Source organism: Myodes glareolus, chromosome 8 (genome assembly GCF_982192425.1).
Source record: "Myodes glareolus chromosome 8, mMyoGla1.1, whole genome shotgun sequence".
Classification (NCBI taxonomy): Eukaryota; Metazoa; Chordata; class Mammalia; order Rodentia; family Cricetidae; genus Myodes; species Myodes glareolus.
The window spans coordinates 101,643,438-101,659,403 of NC_142033.1; the positions used below are offsets into that span (position 1 = coordinate 101,643,438).

Below are 15,966 nucleotides of genomic sequence, written 5' to 3' on the forward strand. Positions count from 1 at the left end.
GGTTTGTGGTCGTGGCCTCCGGGTCAATAGGCGGGCTGGAGGTTGAAGGAAGACGGAAACCAGTAACCAGAAGCGATGGGGCGGGACCTATGGAGGGCGGGACGTGCACAAACGTACTGGACAGGCCATTGGAGGCCACCAGATGAAACGTACGCAGTCAGCGTAGAAGATGGATTATTGACAACCTTCCAGAATGAAGCCCATTGGCTACGGCTTAACCAATGGCTGACAAGAGAATAGGTTCAAAGGTGCCCAGCAAACTCCCGCCGATAGTTGGTGGGCTAAGGGGCGGAGCGCAAGAGGGCGGGGCTGACAAAGGGGCGGGCAGATGCTAGCTTTATTTTTAAATTGTATGTTTATTTTTTTGTTTATAATACGCAACATATTTCTATTTTATATTTATAGCACCTTTATACTTGGAACCTTTATAACTTTATTGTTTTTGTTTTTTGAGATAGAATTTCTCTGTGTAACAGCCCTTGTTCTGGAACTCACTTTGTAGACCAGGCTGGATTCGAACTCAGAGATCCACCTGGCTCTGCTTCCCAAGTGCTGGGATTAAAACCGGGTACCACCACCACCCGACTTATTTTCATTTCTTAGATTAAAAAAAAAAATCTGTGCTATGCGTGGGCTTGCAAACACATGCCACAAAACATATATAGAAGTCCAAAGATAGCGCTGTCAGGACCCAGCAGCCTGACCTGGAACTTGCTATATAGACCAGGCTGACCTCAAACTCATAGGGATCCACCTGCTCCTGCCTCCTGAGTGCTGGGATTAAAGGCCTGGGCCACCACCGCCTGGTTTCCATTTTTTTTTTTTTTTGATTTTTTTCCTTATTTATTTATTTATTTATTTATTTATTTATTTATAGAATCTCCACTTCCTCCCCTCTTCCCAATACCCTCCCGCTCCCCCCACTCCCTCGCCTCCTCCCTCACCATTCCCAAGAGCAGTCAGGGTTTCCTGCCCTGTGGGAAATCCAAGTTCCTCCCCCCTCCCTCCAGGTCCAGGAAGGTGAGCATCCAAACAGGCCAGGATCCCAAAAAGCCAGTCCATCCAGCCGAAACAAGACCCAGTGCCATTGTCAATGGCTTCTCAGTCAGCCCCCATGTCAGCCACATTCAGAGAATCCGGTTTGATCACATGCTCGTTCAGTCCCAGTCCAGCTGGCCTTGGTGAGCTCTCATTCGATCAGTCCCCTTGTATCAGTGGGTGAACGCACCCTTCGCGGTCCTGACTTTTTTTTTCATGTTCTCCTTCCTTCTGCTCTTCATTTGGACCTTGGGGGCTCAGTCCAGTGCTCCAATGTGGGTCTCCGTCTCTATCTCCATCCATCGTCGGATGAAGGCTCCCTCTGTTTCTGCTTTCCTTGCTCACGATCTCCCTCCCTCTGTTTCTCATTTGGACCTAGGGAGTTAAGTCCAGTATGTGTTCCACATAAGTTCCAATATGTGTCTCTGTCTCTATCTCCATCCTTCGCCATATGAAGGTTCTGTGGTGGCATGCAAAATATTCATCAGTATGTTTATGGACCAAGGCCAGTTCAGGCACCCTCTCCTCTGCTGCCCAGGGAACAATCTGGGGACCTCTTCTTGGGCCTGGGAACCCCTCCAGAATCAAGTCTCTTGCAAACCCTAAAATGGCTCCCTTAGTTGAGATATAAACTTCCCTGCTCCCATAATTATCTTTCCTCCCTCCCCACCTCCCATTCCCCCAAGCCATCCCCAATCCTCCCCTTGTCCCCTCTCCCTAACCATCTCCGCTTACTTCCACCACCACCCCCCCCCCCCCGTGCACCCAAGTTTGCCTGGCAATCTTGTCTACTTTTAATATCCAGGAGGATAACTATATGATTTTCTTCAGGTTCACCTTCTTATTTAGCTTCTCTAGGATCACGAATTATAGACTCAAAGACCTTTAACTATGGCTAGAATCCACTTATGAGTGAGTACATACCATATTCCTCTTTTTGAGTCTGGGTTACCTCACTCAGTAAAGCATTTTCTATTTCCATCCATTTGCTTGCAAAATTCAAGATATCATTGTTTTTTACCGCTGAGTAAAACTCTAATGTGTATATGTTCCACACCTTTTTTAACCATTCTTCTATTGAGGGGCACCTAGGTTGTTTCCAGGTTCTGGCTATTACAAATAGTGCAGCTATGAACATAGTTGAACAAATACTTTTGTAGTATGATAGGGCATCTCTTGGGTATATTCCCAAGAGTGGAATTGCTGGGACCTGAGGGAGGTTGACTCCCAGTTTCCTGAGAAACCGCCACACTGATTTCCACAGTGGCTGCACAAGTTTGCATTCCCACCAACAATGGATGAGTGTTCCCCTCGCTCCACATCCTCTCCAGCATAGGCTATCATTGGTGTTTTTGAGTTTAGCTATTCTGACAGGTCTAAGATGGTATCTCAAAGTGGTTTTGATTTGCATTTCCCTGATCACTAAGGAGGTTGAGCATGACCTTAAGTGTCTTTTGGCCATTCGAAGTTCATCTGTTGTGAATTCTCTGTTCAGTTCAGTACCCCATTTTTTAATTGGGTTAATTAGAGTTTGAGTGTCTAGTTTCTTGAGTTCTTTGTATATTTTGGAGATCAGACCTTTGTCTGATGAGGGGTTGGTGAAAATCTTCTCCCAGTCCGAAGGTAGCCTTTTTGTCTTACTGACAGTGTCCTTTGCTTTACAGAAGCTTCTCAGTTTCAGGAGGTCCCATTTATTCATTGTTTCTCTTATTGTCTGTGCTACTGGGGTTCTACTTAGGAAGTGGGCTCCTGTGCCTATATCTTGTAGACTACTTCCCACTTTCTCTTCTATCAGGTTCAAAGTGGACAGATTAATGTTGATGTCTTTAATCCATTTGGACTTGAGTTTTGTGTATGGTGATAGATATGGATCTACTTTTCATTCTTCTACAGGTTGACATCCAGTTACACCAGCACCATTTGTTAAAGATGCTTTTATTCTTCCATTGTATACCTTTAGCTCCCTTGTCGAAAATTAGGTGTTCATAGGTTTGTGGGTTAATATCCGGGTCTTCTATTCGATTCCATAGGTCGACTTCTCTGTTCTTATGCCAATACCAAGCTGTTTTCAATACTGTAGCTCTGTAATAGAGTTTGAAGTCAGGGATGGTAATGCCTCCAGAAGTTCCTTTATTGTATAAGATTGTTTTGGCTATCCTGGATTTTTTGTTTTGCCATATAAAGTTGGTTATTGTTCTCTCAAGGTCTGTGAAGAAGTTTGATGGGATTTTGATGGGGATTGCATTGAATCTATAGATTGCTTTTGGTAGAATTGCCATTTTTACTATGTTGATTCTCCTAATCCAAGAGCAGGGGAGGTCTTTCCATTTTCTGGTATCCTCCTCAATTTCTTTCTTCAAAGACTTAAAGTTCTTGTCAAATAGGTCTTTCACTTCCTTGGTTAGAGTAACCCCAAGATATTTTATGCTATTTGTGGCTATCGTGAAAGGTGATGTGTCTCTGATTTGCCTCTCTGCTTCTTTATCCTTTGTGTATAGGAGGGCAACTGATTTTTTGGAGTTGATCTTGTATCCTGCCACATTACTAAAGGTGTTTATCAGCTGTAGGAGTTCTTAGGTAGAGTTTTTGGGGTCGCTTATGTACACTATCATATCGTCAGCAAATAACGAAAGTTTAACTTCATCCTTTCCAATTCGAATCCCCTTGATCCCCTTATGTTGTCTTATTGCTATTGCTAGAACTTCATGCACTATATTGAAGAGGTATGGAGAGAGTGGACAACCTTGTCGCGTTCCTGATTCTAGTGGAAAGGCTTTGAGTTTCTCTCCATTCAGTTTGATGTTAGCTGTCGGCTTGCTGTATATTGCTTTTATTATATTTAGGTATGATCTTTGTATCCCCAGTCTCTCCAACACCTTTATCATAAATGGGTGTTGAATTTTGTCAAATGCTTTTTCAGCATCCAATGAAATGATCATATGGCTTTTTTCTTTCAGTTTATTTATATGATGGATTACATTGATAGATTTGCGTATGTTGAACCAGCCCTGCATCTCTGGGATGAAGCCTACTTGATCATAATGGATAATTTTTCTAATGTGTTCTTGGATTCGGCTTGCCAGTATTTTATTGAGAATTTTCGCATCGATGTTCATGAGTGAGATTGGCCTGTAATTCTCTTTCTTGGTTGTGTCTTTGTGTGGTTTTGGTATCAGAGTAACTGTAGCTTCATAAAAGGAGTTTGGCAATGACTCTTCTGTTTCTATATTGTGGAATACATTAAGGAGTATAGGTATTAGCTCTTCCTGGAAGTTCTGGTAGAATTCTGCATTGAAACCATCTAGTCCTGGGCTTTTTTTGGTAGGGGGATTTTTGATAACAGCTTCTAATTCTTCGCAACTAACAGGTCTATTTAGATTGTTCACCTGTTCTTGGTTCAACTTTGGTATATAGTACTTATCTTAAAAAAGTCATTTCTTTTACATTTTCCAACTTTGTGGCATATAAACTTTCGTAGTAAGATCTAATGTTTCTCTGAATTTCCTCTGTGTCTGTGGTTATGTCCCCCTTTTCATTTCTGATCTTATTAATTTGCATGTTCTCTCTCTGCCGTTTGATTAGTTTGGATAGGGGTTTGTCAATCTTGTTGGTTTTTTCCAAGAACCAGCTTTTTGTTTCATTGATTCTTTGGATTGTTTTCTGTATTTCTATTTTGTTGATTTCAGCCCTCAGTTTGATTATTTCCAGTCTTCTACTCCTCCTGGGTGAATCAGCTTCTTTTTTTTCTAGAGCTTTCAAGTGTGCTGTTAAGTCTCCAATGTGTGCTTTCTCTGTTTTTTTTAATTGGGCACTTAGTGCTATGAACTTTTCTCTTAGCACTGCTTTCATAGTGTCCCATAGGTTTGAGTATGTTGTGTCTTTATTTTCATTAAATTCAAGGAAGATTTTAATTTCTTTCTTTATTTCTTCCCTGACCCAGGGGTGATTTAGTAGTTGACTGTTCAACTTCCATGAGTTTGTTGGCTTCCTGGGTGTAGCATTGTTGTTGAATTCTAACTTTAATCCATGGTGATCTGACAAGACACAGGTGGTTACTAATATTTTTTTTGTGTCTGTGGAAGTTTGCTTTGTTACCGAGTATGTGGTCAGTTTTCGAGAAGGTTCCATGAGCTGCAGAGAAGAAGGTATATTCTTTCCTATTTGGGTGGAGTGTTCTATAGATGTCTGTTAAATCCATTTGATTCAATACCTCCAATAATTCCCTTATTTCTCCATTCGGTTTCTGTCTGATTGACCTGTCCATTGATGAGAGAGGTGTGTTGAAGTCTCCTACTATTAGTGTGTGTGGTTTGATGACTGCCTTGAGTTCTAGAAGAGTTTCTTTTACATATGTGGGTGCCTTTATATTAGGGGCATAGTTATTCAGGATTGAGACTTCCTCCTGATGAATTGTTCCTGTTATGAGTATGAAATGTCCATCTCCATCTCTTCTGATTGATTTTAGTTTGAAGTCGATTTTGTTAGATATTAGAATGGCCACACCAGCTTGTTTCTTAGGTCCATTTGCTTGGAAAACCTTTTCCCAACCCTTTACTCTGAGTAGGTGTCTGTCTTTGTGGTTGAGGTGTGTTTCTTGTAAACAGCAGAATGTTGGATCCTGTTTTCGTATCCAATCTCTAAGTCTGTGCCTTTTTAATAGGTGAATTGAGTCCATTGATATTAAGTGATATTAATGACCAGTGGTTGTTGACTCCGGTCATTTTTTTGGGTAGGAGAGTGTATGTGTTTTCCTTCTTTGAGTTGTGCTTGTGAAGAGTCGCTAGATGTCTGAGTTATTGTAGGCAGTGTTGGGAATGTTGGATTCCTTCAGTTGTGATTTTCCTTCTAATATTCTCTGTAAGGCTGGATTTGTAGTTATGTATTGTTTAAATTTGTTTTTATCCTGGAATATTTTGTTTTCTCCGTTGATAGTGAATAATAGCTTGGCTGGGTATAGTAGTCTGGGCTTGCATCCATGGTCTCTCAGTTTCTGCAGTACCTCTATCCAGGACCTTCTGGCTTTCATGGCTTCCATAGAGATGTCTGGTGTAAGTCTGATAGGTTTACCTTAACAAGTTACTTGACCTTTTTCCTTTGCAGCTCTTAATATCCTTTCTTTAATCTGAATACTTTGTGTTTTGATTATTACATGGCGAGGGGATGTTTTTTTCTGATCCAGTCTATTCGGTGTTCTGTAAGCTTCTTGAACCTTCATAGGAATATCGTTCTTCAGGTTGGGAAAGTTTTCTTCTATAATTTTGTTGAATATATTTTCTGGACCTTTGATCTGCAATTCTTCTCCTTCTTCTACCCCTATTATTCTCAGATTTGGTTTTTTTATTATGTCCCAGATTTCCTGAATATTTTGTGATGAGAATTTGTTGGATTTGCTGTTTTCTTTGGTCAGAGCGTTTATTTTCTCTATGGTGTCTTCATAATCTGAGATTCGTTCTTCTATCTCTTGTATTCTGTTGGTTATGCTTGTTCCTGAAGTCTCTGTTTGTTTACTTAGATTTTCCATATCAAGCCGGCCCTCGGTTTGTGTTTTCTTCACTGCCTCCATTTCAGTTTTCAATTCTTGAACTGATTCCATTACCTGTTTGATTGTTTTTTCTTGGTTTCCCAGGGTATCCTTTACGAATTTACTCATTTCTTCAAACTTTTTGTTATATTTCTCTTCCATTTCTTTACTCATTTCTTCAATCATTTTGTTATATTTCTCTTCTATTTCTTTAAGTGAGTTATTCATACCCTGTTTAAGAGACTCTATTGCTATCATAATGACACTGTTTTCCACTGCTTCTGGAATAGGGTGTTCAAGTCCTTCTGTCGTAAGATCGCTGGGATCTGGTGTTTTCATGTTGTTTTTCAGATTGTTGGAGGAATTCTTGCCTTGGCGCCTGCCCATCTCTTCCTTCAGATGCTCTCCAATGGCTCTTCCCTCTGCTGGGTCTTCTGCTACAGGATTAGTGCCCCTTGCTGGTCAGGAATCACTTTGCCTGCAGTCCTACCTTGCTGCAGGCAGGCTATTAAAACAAAAGAACTCCCTCCCATTTGCACTCACTGCCCTGTCCCGGTGGCGCCCACACAGGCTGAGTTGGAGGATTTTTAAGCCCCAAAAAAGGGAGAGAGGAAGGGTAGGGGTTCCTGGCTGAAAGTAGGGATGGGGTAGGAGGAGAGAGGGGTTAGCTGGGGGAAGCTGCCCCTTCGAAATACCCAGGGAGATAAAGATGGCAGGAAAATTGTGTGTTCCCTTACCGGGCTTGTGTGGCGGGTCAGGAACACACTTACCCCTCCATTGTATCTTCTGCTACAGGATCAGTGCCACTTGCTCCTGGTTTTCATTTTTTATACTGTACTTTTTTTTTAAAAAAAATATTTCTTATGGTTTATTTAACTTTATTTTATGTGCAGTGGTATGAAGGTGTCAGATCTCTGGGAACTGGATCTTCAGACAGTTGTGAAGCTGTCATGTGGCTGCTGGGAATTGAACCCGGGTCCTCTGAAAGAGCAGTCAGTGCTCTTAACCGCTGAGCCATCTCTTCAACCCACCTTTTTTTAATTAAAAAAAAATCCTTTTATGGGTATGGATGTTCTGCTTGAATGTATGCACCTACATGTCTGGTGCCTAAGAAGGCCAGAAGAGGGAGCTGGATTCCCTGGAATTGGAGTCATAGACAGTTGTGAACTGCTATGTGGGTGCTGTAATTGAACTCAGGTCCTCTGGAAGAACAGCTCTTAAGCATTGTGCCATCTCGCCAGTTCTTCATACTGTATTTTAGTTTTATTCATTGTCTTTTTATTTCTTTATTAAGATTTATTTATTATGTGTACAGTGTTCTTCCTGCATGTATGCTTACAAGTCAGAAGAGGGCTCTAGATCTCATTATTGATGGTTGTGAGTCATCATGTGGTTGCTGGGAATTGAACTCAGGACCTCTGGAAGAGCAGACAGTGTCCTTAACCTCTGAGTCATTTCTCCAGCTCTCCATTAATTTTATTTTTTGACGGGATTTTATTTAGACCAGGCTAGTTTCTGAATAGCTATGTGGCGAAGGCTGACCTTGAACTGATTCTTCTGACTCTGTACCAAGTGCTTTTGCAGTGCTGGGGATGGAACCCAGGGTGTCCTGCATGTTTGGTGAGTGCTCCACCCGCTGACCCCCATCCCAGTGAGTGTTAGTGACTTCCCTATCCTGAATTGTGTTTGATCCTTGGTATTTCTGGAGCTTCCACGATAGAATCCTGACTCACACCATAAAGAACTGTTTCTGGTCGTACAGTGGTGACAAATGCCTTTAATTCCAGTACTTGGGAGGCAGAGAGCGGATCTGTGTGAGTTCAACGCCAGCCTGGTCTACAAGAGTTACTTCCAGGACAGCTGGAGTTGTTACACAGAGAAACCCTGTCTCTAAAAACAAAAATAAATAAATAAAACAAAAAAGCTGTTTCTGTTATTTATTTATTTGTTTGTTTGTTTCTTTGTTTACTTACTTACTTAGGTTCTTGTGAGGGCCAGCCATGATAATCTAAGTCTGGGCAGAAAGGAAGTTCTTCCTCCAACCATTATCACCTGGGACTCTGGTCATCGATGAATTTAAATGGAGTCTAGATTCTCAATAATTTACAATGCCTGGCAGACCGAGATTACCTGACCTCCATCCAAGAGCCCTGGTGGTCATTCAAAGGAAATTACTGGCATTCCAAGCACTGTAAATAGAAACACCTGCCAGCACTTCACCAGAACATCCTAGACAGATGTCAGCCAATCAGGGGTCCTGAATCTCAGAGACTCCTCACACACACCTTTACTACTATAAAAACCCAATTCTAATTGTGCTCGGGGCTCTCCGGATATTCCAATACGTTGGACATGTGGAGAGACCGAGTTCGCAAACTTGATTAAAATAAAGGCTTTTATTTTAATATGCTTTTACATATGGGACTCGGGTCTCCTTTGTTGGCTTTTGTGGGGACTCACAGATTTGGGCAAAACAGTTCTATTTTACAATCTCAAAGGAAAATAGCCTAATAGAGGTGGGCTGTTTATACTGCATGGACCTCTCAGGACCTAAAAAGTTGACACAGAGCTGGGTCAGTTATACCTGTCATCCCAGTGCTCAGGATTGTCCAGATTGTGTGAGATATAGACCAGAGGATGGCTCTGTGGTTTTTTGTCAGCCAGGCACCAGGTTCAGTGAGAGACCCTGTCTCCCAGGAATAAACTGAAGGGTGAGGTCGCCCATCCTCCTCCTCTGGTCTCTGCACAGATAAAAGACATGCACACCCTAACATACCACATGTGTGAATACACTGCACACACACACACACACACACACACACACACACACACCACAGACTCATTTTTGTCCTGTTCAAGGTGATACAGAGATACAGAACTGTCATCTCAACACTTGGGAGGCAGAGGCAGGAGGATCAGAGTTAAGGACAGCCTAGGCTACATGAAGTCCTCTGCTGGAAGCAAAGACCTGTATTTTGAGACCTATATTTTGTTTATGCCATCTTAAGTCCACAAGTTAAGTAAAATATTCACCTCTAACACCTCTGCAGGGCAAGTTCTGGACCTAGGAAATTAACCTAGTGAGACCTGCAGGCCCCAGGCTTTAGAAGCAATTAGCATTTCCTTTGTTAGTTAAGAATCACGGACCTTTAGTATTACCTGAGGATGTCCAAAGCATCCATCTTTTTTGTTCAGTGTACCTACCACTGAAGGAGATTAAACTCAGATTTTACACATGCTGGGCAGGTGCTGCATCAGCTGAGGTCCTCCCCAGCAGATTAGTCCAGGGCCAGCTTGAACAATCCCTCTGTCATCTCCTTTTTTTGTCTTGTTCCTCCCTAAAGAGATTCCGTGCTCCCATCAGGCTAATTTTCTCTTTAGCCCAGGCTGGCCTTGAACTCTCGTACAGTAGTTTTCACAGCTGCGATGTTCTCTAGCGCCCCCTGGCAGCACGCCGCGGTCCTGAGGGAGGCGGGTCCGTCCCCCTGGCAACGGCGTCGGCAGACAGGAAGGCGACGCCTCGTCCGCTAGGTGCGTGCGAGGCGATTGTCACGTGCGCGGCCGGGACTTCCGGCGCTGTGATATTTTCTTTCCGGTGCTTGGCCGCCTGCTCCTCCCTACCCGGGCCCTGCGCCCCCGCCCCGCGGCCCTCGCCGCTGGGCCGCCGCCACCATGAAGAAGTTCTTCCAGGAGATCAAGGCTGACATCAAGTTCAAGAGCGCGGGGCCAGGCCAGAAGCTCACGGATTCCGCAGGGTGCGTGACGTCGGCTTGGCAGCGGGAACAACTTAGACAAGGGAACGTGGAGAGCCGGCGGGGTGCCCGAGACCCCTCCAAGCGATGCACAAGGGAGCCTATGGGAGGGCGAGGTTCGGAGATGGGCGTGGCCTAGGACTGCCGGGGCGTGGGCGTGGCCCGAGAGGGGGCGTGGCGTGGTGTAGTGGGGGTGGGCCGGACTGGTGGGCAATGGGAGGTTGTCTGGGCCTGGAGACTCCTGGTCCTGGCTTGTGGGAAGGAGCGGTGCGATGTCAGGGGTTTGGTGGGAGGACCCCCCCCCCGGGGGCGCGGCCTAGGCGGGACCGAAGGGAAGTGACTGTGAGAGATTGCCTCCTTGTAGGGGGTGTGGAGTGTGGGAGGGCTCGAGTGTGCTACTCTGGGTGCTGTTGGGGAGAGGTTATTGGAGGGTCTTGGAGGAGTGTGGAGGACAGATAACTCCATACTGTTGAGTAAGGTTGGGGTGCATGCACCTAGAAGGCTCTCGGAGGAAGGGGCGGAATGTCTTTGGGGGCCCTGGCAGCTGGGGTACTCGCAGGAGCATTGGAGGTCCTGGAGAGCTGTGCGTGCCGAAGAGGGTGGTGAGGCATGGGTGCATGGCCAGTGGGCAAGTGGGCTGCTGGAACTGCCCAGAAGGGGTGGGGTTGAGGCTGGAGACAGCTCCAGGCTACTAGAAAGAAGTCTGTAGGACTGTACAGGGAGGTAGAGAAGGCCGGTCTTTGACAACCAGGGGCTAGTGATCGGGAGGAGGAGGGGCCTGTAGGCCAGGGCTAGAAGGGAGGTGGGCAAACCAGGGGTCCAGCTACAAATAGTGGGGCAGCTCCCATGATGGAGGTTGATGGGATCCTCAGACCAGGGCCTGATAGGGGAGGGGATTGTGACTGGAGGTCCAGTGTCTGTGACTTATGCACCTCTTTGCAAGGTGGGAGTTCCAGTACACTCTTTGGGTCACCATGTCTGTCCAGAGAGAAGAATCCCAAAGAAAAGTCACCACAGCTGGCCCTCCGGCAGCCCCGCCAGGGCCCCACTGATGAGGCGCAGATGGCAGCCGCTGCTGCCCTGGCCCGGCTGGAACAGAAGCAGCCCCGGGCCCGCGGGCCCACATCTCAGGACTCCATCCGGAACCAGGGTGAGTGAGAGTACGTTAATGGGAAGAGGGTCACAGAGGCAGCAGTGGGTCCCTTGGAGGCAGGCGACACAGAAGACCAGGGACTAGGTTTGCAGTCCTTTAGCATTGGCAGAGAGGGCTGCTAGTTCTGAGACCAGGGGGTGATGGGTATGGCTCAGCCTCTGGGTTCAGTCTGGGGTTCTCACATTTTTCCCATTACAACTCCAACTCCCAGTGAGAAAGGAACTTCAGGCCGAAGCCACCTCCAGCAACAGCCTAGGGGCTCCCGGGATCAACGTGGTATGGTATCTGTTGGGGATTGTCCAGTGCTCGGGGGGCAGTGTGGAGGCAGGCACTGCCTGGGGAGGGAGAGCCTCTTGCAGAGCCTGGTATGAGCAGCCCTTGTGGCAGTGGGGCGAAGGACCCTTGGAAGGAGGTGATAGCCGTGGGTCTATATAGTCAGCTGTGAGAGCCCCCTATCCTGTCTGTCTTCAGGTACCTGAACCCAAAGAGGAAATCTCTCCCCACTTGGCAGTGCCTGGTGTGTACTTCATCTGCCCACTCACAGGCGTCACCTTAAAGAAGGACCAGCGGGATGCACACATCAAGGAGGCTATCCTGTCGGTGAGTGGCCTGAACCCCTGGACACATAGTACCACAGGTACCCATCAAGCCTGGTGTCTTAATTGCTATTCTATCGCTGTGAAGAGACACAGTGACCAAGATTTTTAAAAAGGAAAGCATTTAACTGGAGCTGGCTTACAGTTTCAGAGGCTCAGTCTGTTCACAGTATGGCAGAGAGCGTGGCAGCAGGCATAGTGCTTGAGAAGTAGCTAAGCGCTACACATACTGATATGCAGGAAGAGACAGATAGACAGGGCCTGCCGTGAGCTTTTTGTTGTTGTTGTTGTTTTCCAGAGTTTATCTGTGTTTTCTTGGAACTCGATTTGTAGACCAGGCTGGACTCCAACTCAGAGATCCACCTGCCTCTGCCTCCTGAGTGCTGGGATTGAAGGTGTGCATCACCTGCTCTGTAAAGGGCTTTTTATACCTCCATGCTCACCCCCAGTGACATACCTCCTCCAACAGGACTATACCTCTGCATCCTTCTAATCCTTTCAGATAGCATTGCTCCTTGGTGACTAAGCCTGTGGTGGCCGTTCTTATTCTAAGTACTGCACCTGGCGAGTGCTCTAAGGGCTAATGATCTGACCTCATGTTTTTGCCCCATCCGCACATGAGGCATAGAGTATAGAAGACTCAGAAAATAGAGGAAAGTCAGATGTGGTGATACATTCCTGTTGTCCTATGACTCAGGAGGCTGAGGCAGGATTGTGAATTTTGGGTCACCCTGTGCAACACACACACACACACACACACACACACTAAATAAATAAATAATAAATAAATAAATAATGAAAGAAAGAAAGAAAAAAACAAACAAACCTGGGAATAGGGGACATCCACATACCTGCGACCAGCTTTGACAGTATCTGGTAGCTTCAGTGTGCGTTTCTGTCCGGAACTGTGGTCAGGAGTCCAGCAGAAGACTCCTTGCTGGGGTAAACCCAGGTTGGGAAGGCTCCAGATTTGCTTCCCCAGCAGCTACAGGCTTCACATCCTTGACTTGTGGCTTACTCTTCCTGGCAGCTGTCTGACTTCCCACATTTGTGGGTCTTTGATGATTGCTCATGATTAGCAACCCCAATACTGCCTTACCCCACAGCCCACCAGCGTATTCCTGGGTTCCAGCATCATACTGGCCGCTTGGATTTGCTGGTGTTAATGGCAGGCTCGTGTCCCTCTCTGCTACCTGACATCCACTGTAGCCACCATGGTACAGGTCCGGCATCTGGGAGTTACATGATTGGCAGCTATGGGAACTTCTACTAGGTACCATTATGGTTCACAAGACACAGCTGTATGGCCACAAGGGACATGTCTCCTCTTCCTGCTTGGCTTTTTCATCATTGTGAAAGAGGCATGCCTCCACTGAAGGCATGCTCCTTGCCACCCATCAAGCACTCACAGCTAGCCTCAGTTTACACTGCAGTGACCTGAGAACCAGTGACTGCAGCTGCTGCCCCTCTGCCCATTCCCCTGCAGTATTGTGGGGTTCTCAGCACGTCCTCCCCTCCCATAGCACTTCTCCACAGACCCCGTGGCTGCCTCTATCATGAAGATACATACATTTAATAGAGACCGGGACCGGGTGAAGCTGGGAGTGGATACCATTGCCAAGTGAGTCTCAGTTTACCCATGGGGTCTGAGCATTGGGGGTGGTCCTCCCTGTGTTGTGGGTACCAGGCTCACTCAGTCAGCGTGAGGCCCAGGGGTGGAAGGAGAGTGAGGTATGACTTGTGTATGCCTCTGACCCCCACAGGTACCTGGACAACATCCATTTGCACCCAGAGGAGGAAAAGTACCAGAAAATCAAACTGCAGAACAAGGTGTTCCAGGTGCGCTGCAGCCACAGGCTGTCCTGGGGTCACTGGGCATGGGGTAGGCATCTTGCAGTTGGCATTGTTGCCTCGGGTTTTGTCTGTGGTCATTTTACTTTTGTTGAGATCAGATGTCAGTATGCAGTCCAACCTAACCTATTGGGGGAAATGTTCCTGCCTCAGCTTCCAAAGTGTTAGGATACAGACATGCAGTACACCACCATTTTTCTTCTCATACATGTATTTAATTTACATATGGGTGCATGAGTCACAATGTAGAGCAGAGAGAATGGTGGGAGCTGGCTCTCTTCCACCACGTGTGTCCTGGGATGTAGTAGGTTCTATGATTGAAAGTCTCTGGGGTTGGGGACCTGTCTCCCTGGAGTGGCCTCTCTTCAACTGAATACTTGTCCTACAAATGCACATATGAGGCTTATGGGTTCAGGTGGTCCCAGCCCTGCGGCCAGGTTGACATGAGTGCCTTGTCCCCAGGAGCGCATCAACTGCTTGGAGGGCACCCATGAGTTCTTCGAAGCCATTGGCTTCAGGAAGGTGACACTGCCGGTTCCAGATCAGGGTGAGAAGGTAGGCAGGTGGGAGGGGGCAGGGACGGTGCGCAGAACACGGGGACAGCTGTGACCCCTCTGCAGAGGGCTCTGAAGAGTTCTATGTGCTGGGTGAGGCCGCACGGGCCCAACCGGAGAGCCTGGAGCAGCATAAGCGGCGGCTGCTGGATGCGGAGCCAGTGCGTGCTATGCTGGATCGGCAGCGCCGCGTCTTCCGTCCCTCGGCCCTGGCCTCACACTTTGAGCTCCCTGCCGACTTCTTTAGCCTCACTGCCGAGGAGGTAAAACGCGAACAGAGGCTCAGGTAAGCCCATGTCGGGAGGGGAAGAAGGGGTGCAATTCCTGAGGCGGTAGCCTGACCATGCTTGACTCCACACAGAACCGAGGCCGTGGAGCGGTTGAGCTCGCTGAGGACCAAGGCCATGCGGGAAAAGGAGGAGCAGCGGGAGCTGCGCAAATACACTTATGCCCTACTGCGTGTGCGCCTACCGGACGGCTGCCTGCTGCAGGGTGTGTGGCCTTAGGCTCAGGGTGGGCGGCGGGTTGGCAGCACTAGTTAGCTGATGCTCTGTATCCCACAGGGACCTTCTACGCCCGAGAGCGGCTGCCTGTGCTCTTCCAGTTCGTGCGTGAGGCACTGCAGAACGACTGGTTGCCTTTTGAGCTGCGGGCCTCAGGCGGACAGAGGCTGGTGGAAGACCAGGCCTTGGCCCTGAATGAATGTGGGCTGGTGAGCTGGGGGTGTGCTTTGCAGGTTTTAGCATTCTGGATCACTTTCCCACTGCCAGGGGCCTACCTTTGGTGGGCTTGTACTGTCTCAGTGCAGGGGAGGGTACCTTTAAAGAGCTGACTGCAGGGATCCTCTGGAGAAGGTGGTGTGGGGATGGATGGTATACCCTGGGTGACATTTTGCCTGTGTGCAGGTACCGTCTGCCCTGCTGACCTTCTCCTGGGATGCTTCTGTGTTGGAAGACATGAAGGCTGCAGGAGCCGAACCAGCCACATCTGTCTTGAGGCCTGAGCTGCTTGCAGCCATCGAGCAGCTCTCCTGAATAAAAGCAGACTTGGCCTAGTGTGGCTGCCTCATGCCCATGTCCCCAAACCCATTCCTTTCTGAGCCCCTGGCAATAGAAGAGACACTAGTGACAGTAGAGTTGGGAACAGAGTTCCGCTTCAAGAGTTGAATCCTCTGGGCTGCAGGGACAGGCTTATATCTGCCCGAGGAGTATGGAGCCTCTGGGAGCCCAGCACAGGTGGGATGGGCACGTCTGTGGCAGAGTGGGCTTATAGCACGGGCACAGGCCAAGCAGGCTGTAGATGGAGGCAGCCTGCTCCATACCTGGGCTGGAGACAACGGTAGGGGCAGGTGCCTGGCAGCATGGAGCTGTAATTCCTAAGTAATGAACCCAAATAAACATGCTATTTAAACCCAGCTGTGTTTCATCAAAGCCACACAAGGCAGTACCATGGCAGTGGGAAACCCTATAGCCACCCTGGTCCAGGCTAAGCAGCCTCTCAA

At 47.4% G+C, this 15,966-nt stretch overlaps 1 protein-coding gene across 1 annotated transcript; it reads left to right on the forward strand.

The window, feature by feature from the left end:
• Positions 1–10,130: 10,130 nt before the first annotated feature.
• On the forward strand, positions 10,131–15,879 carry Ubxn6 (UBX domain protein 6). Its single transcript, XM_048427401.3, has 11 exons — positions 10,131–10,314; positions 11,298–11,461; positions 11,676–11,740; positions 11,936–12,064; positions 13,584–13,681; positions 13,824–13,899; positions 14,374–14,458; positions 14,532–14,751; positions 14,827–14,957; positions 15,029–15,177; positions 15,371–15,879. Exons 1-11 carry the CDS (start codon positions 10,232–10,234, stop codon positions 15,497–15,499), a joined length of 1,329 nt encoding a protein of 442 aa, XP_048283358.3. The 5' UTR covers positions 10,131–10,231; the 3' UTR covers positions 15,500–15,879.
• Positions 15,880–15,966: the final 87 nt, after the last annotated feature.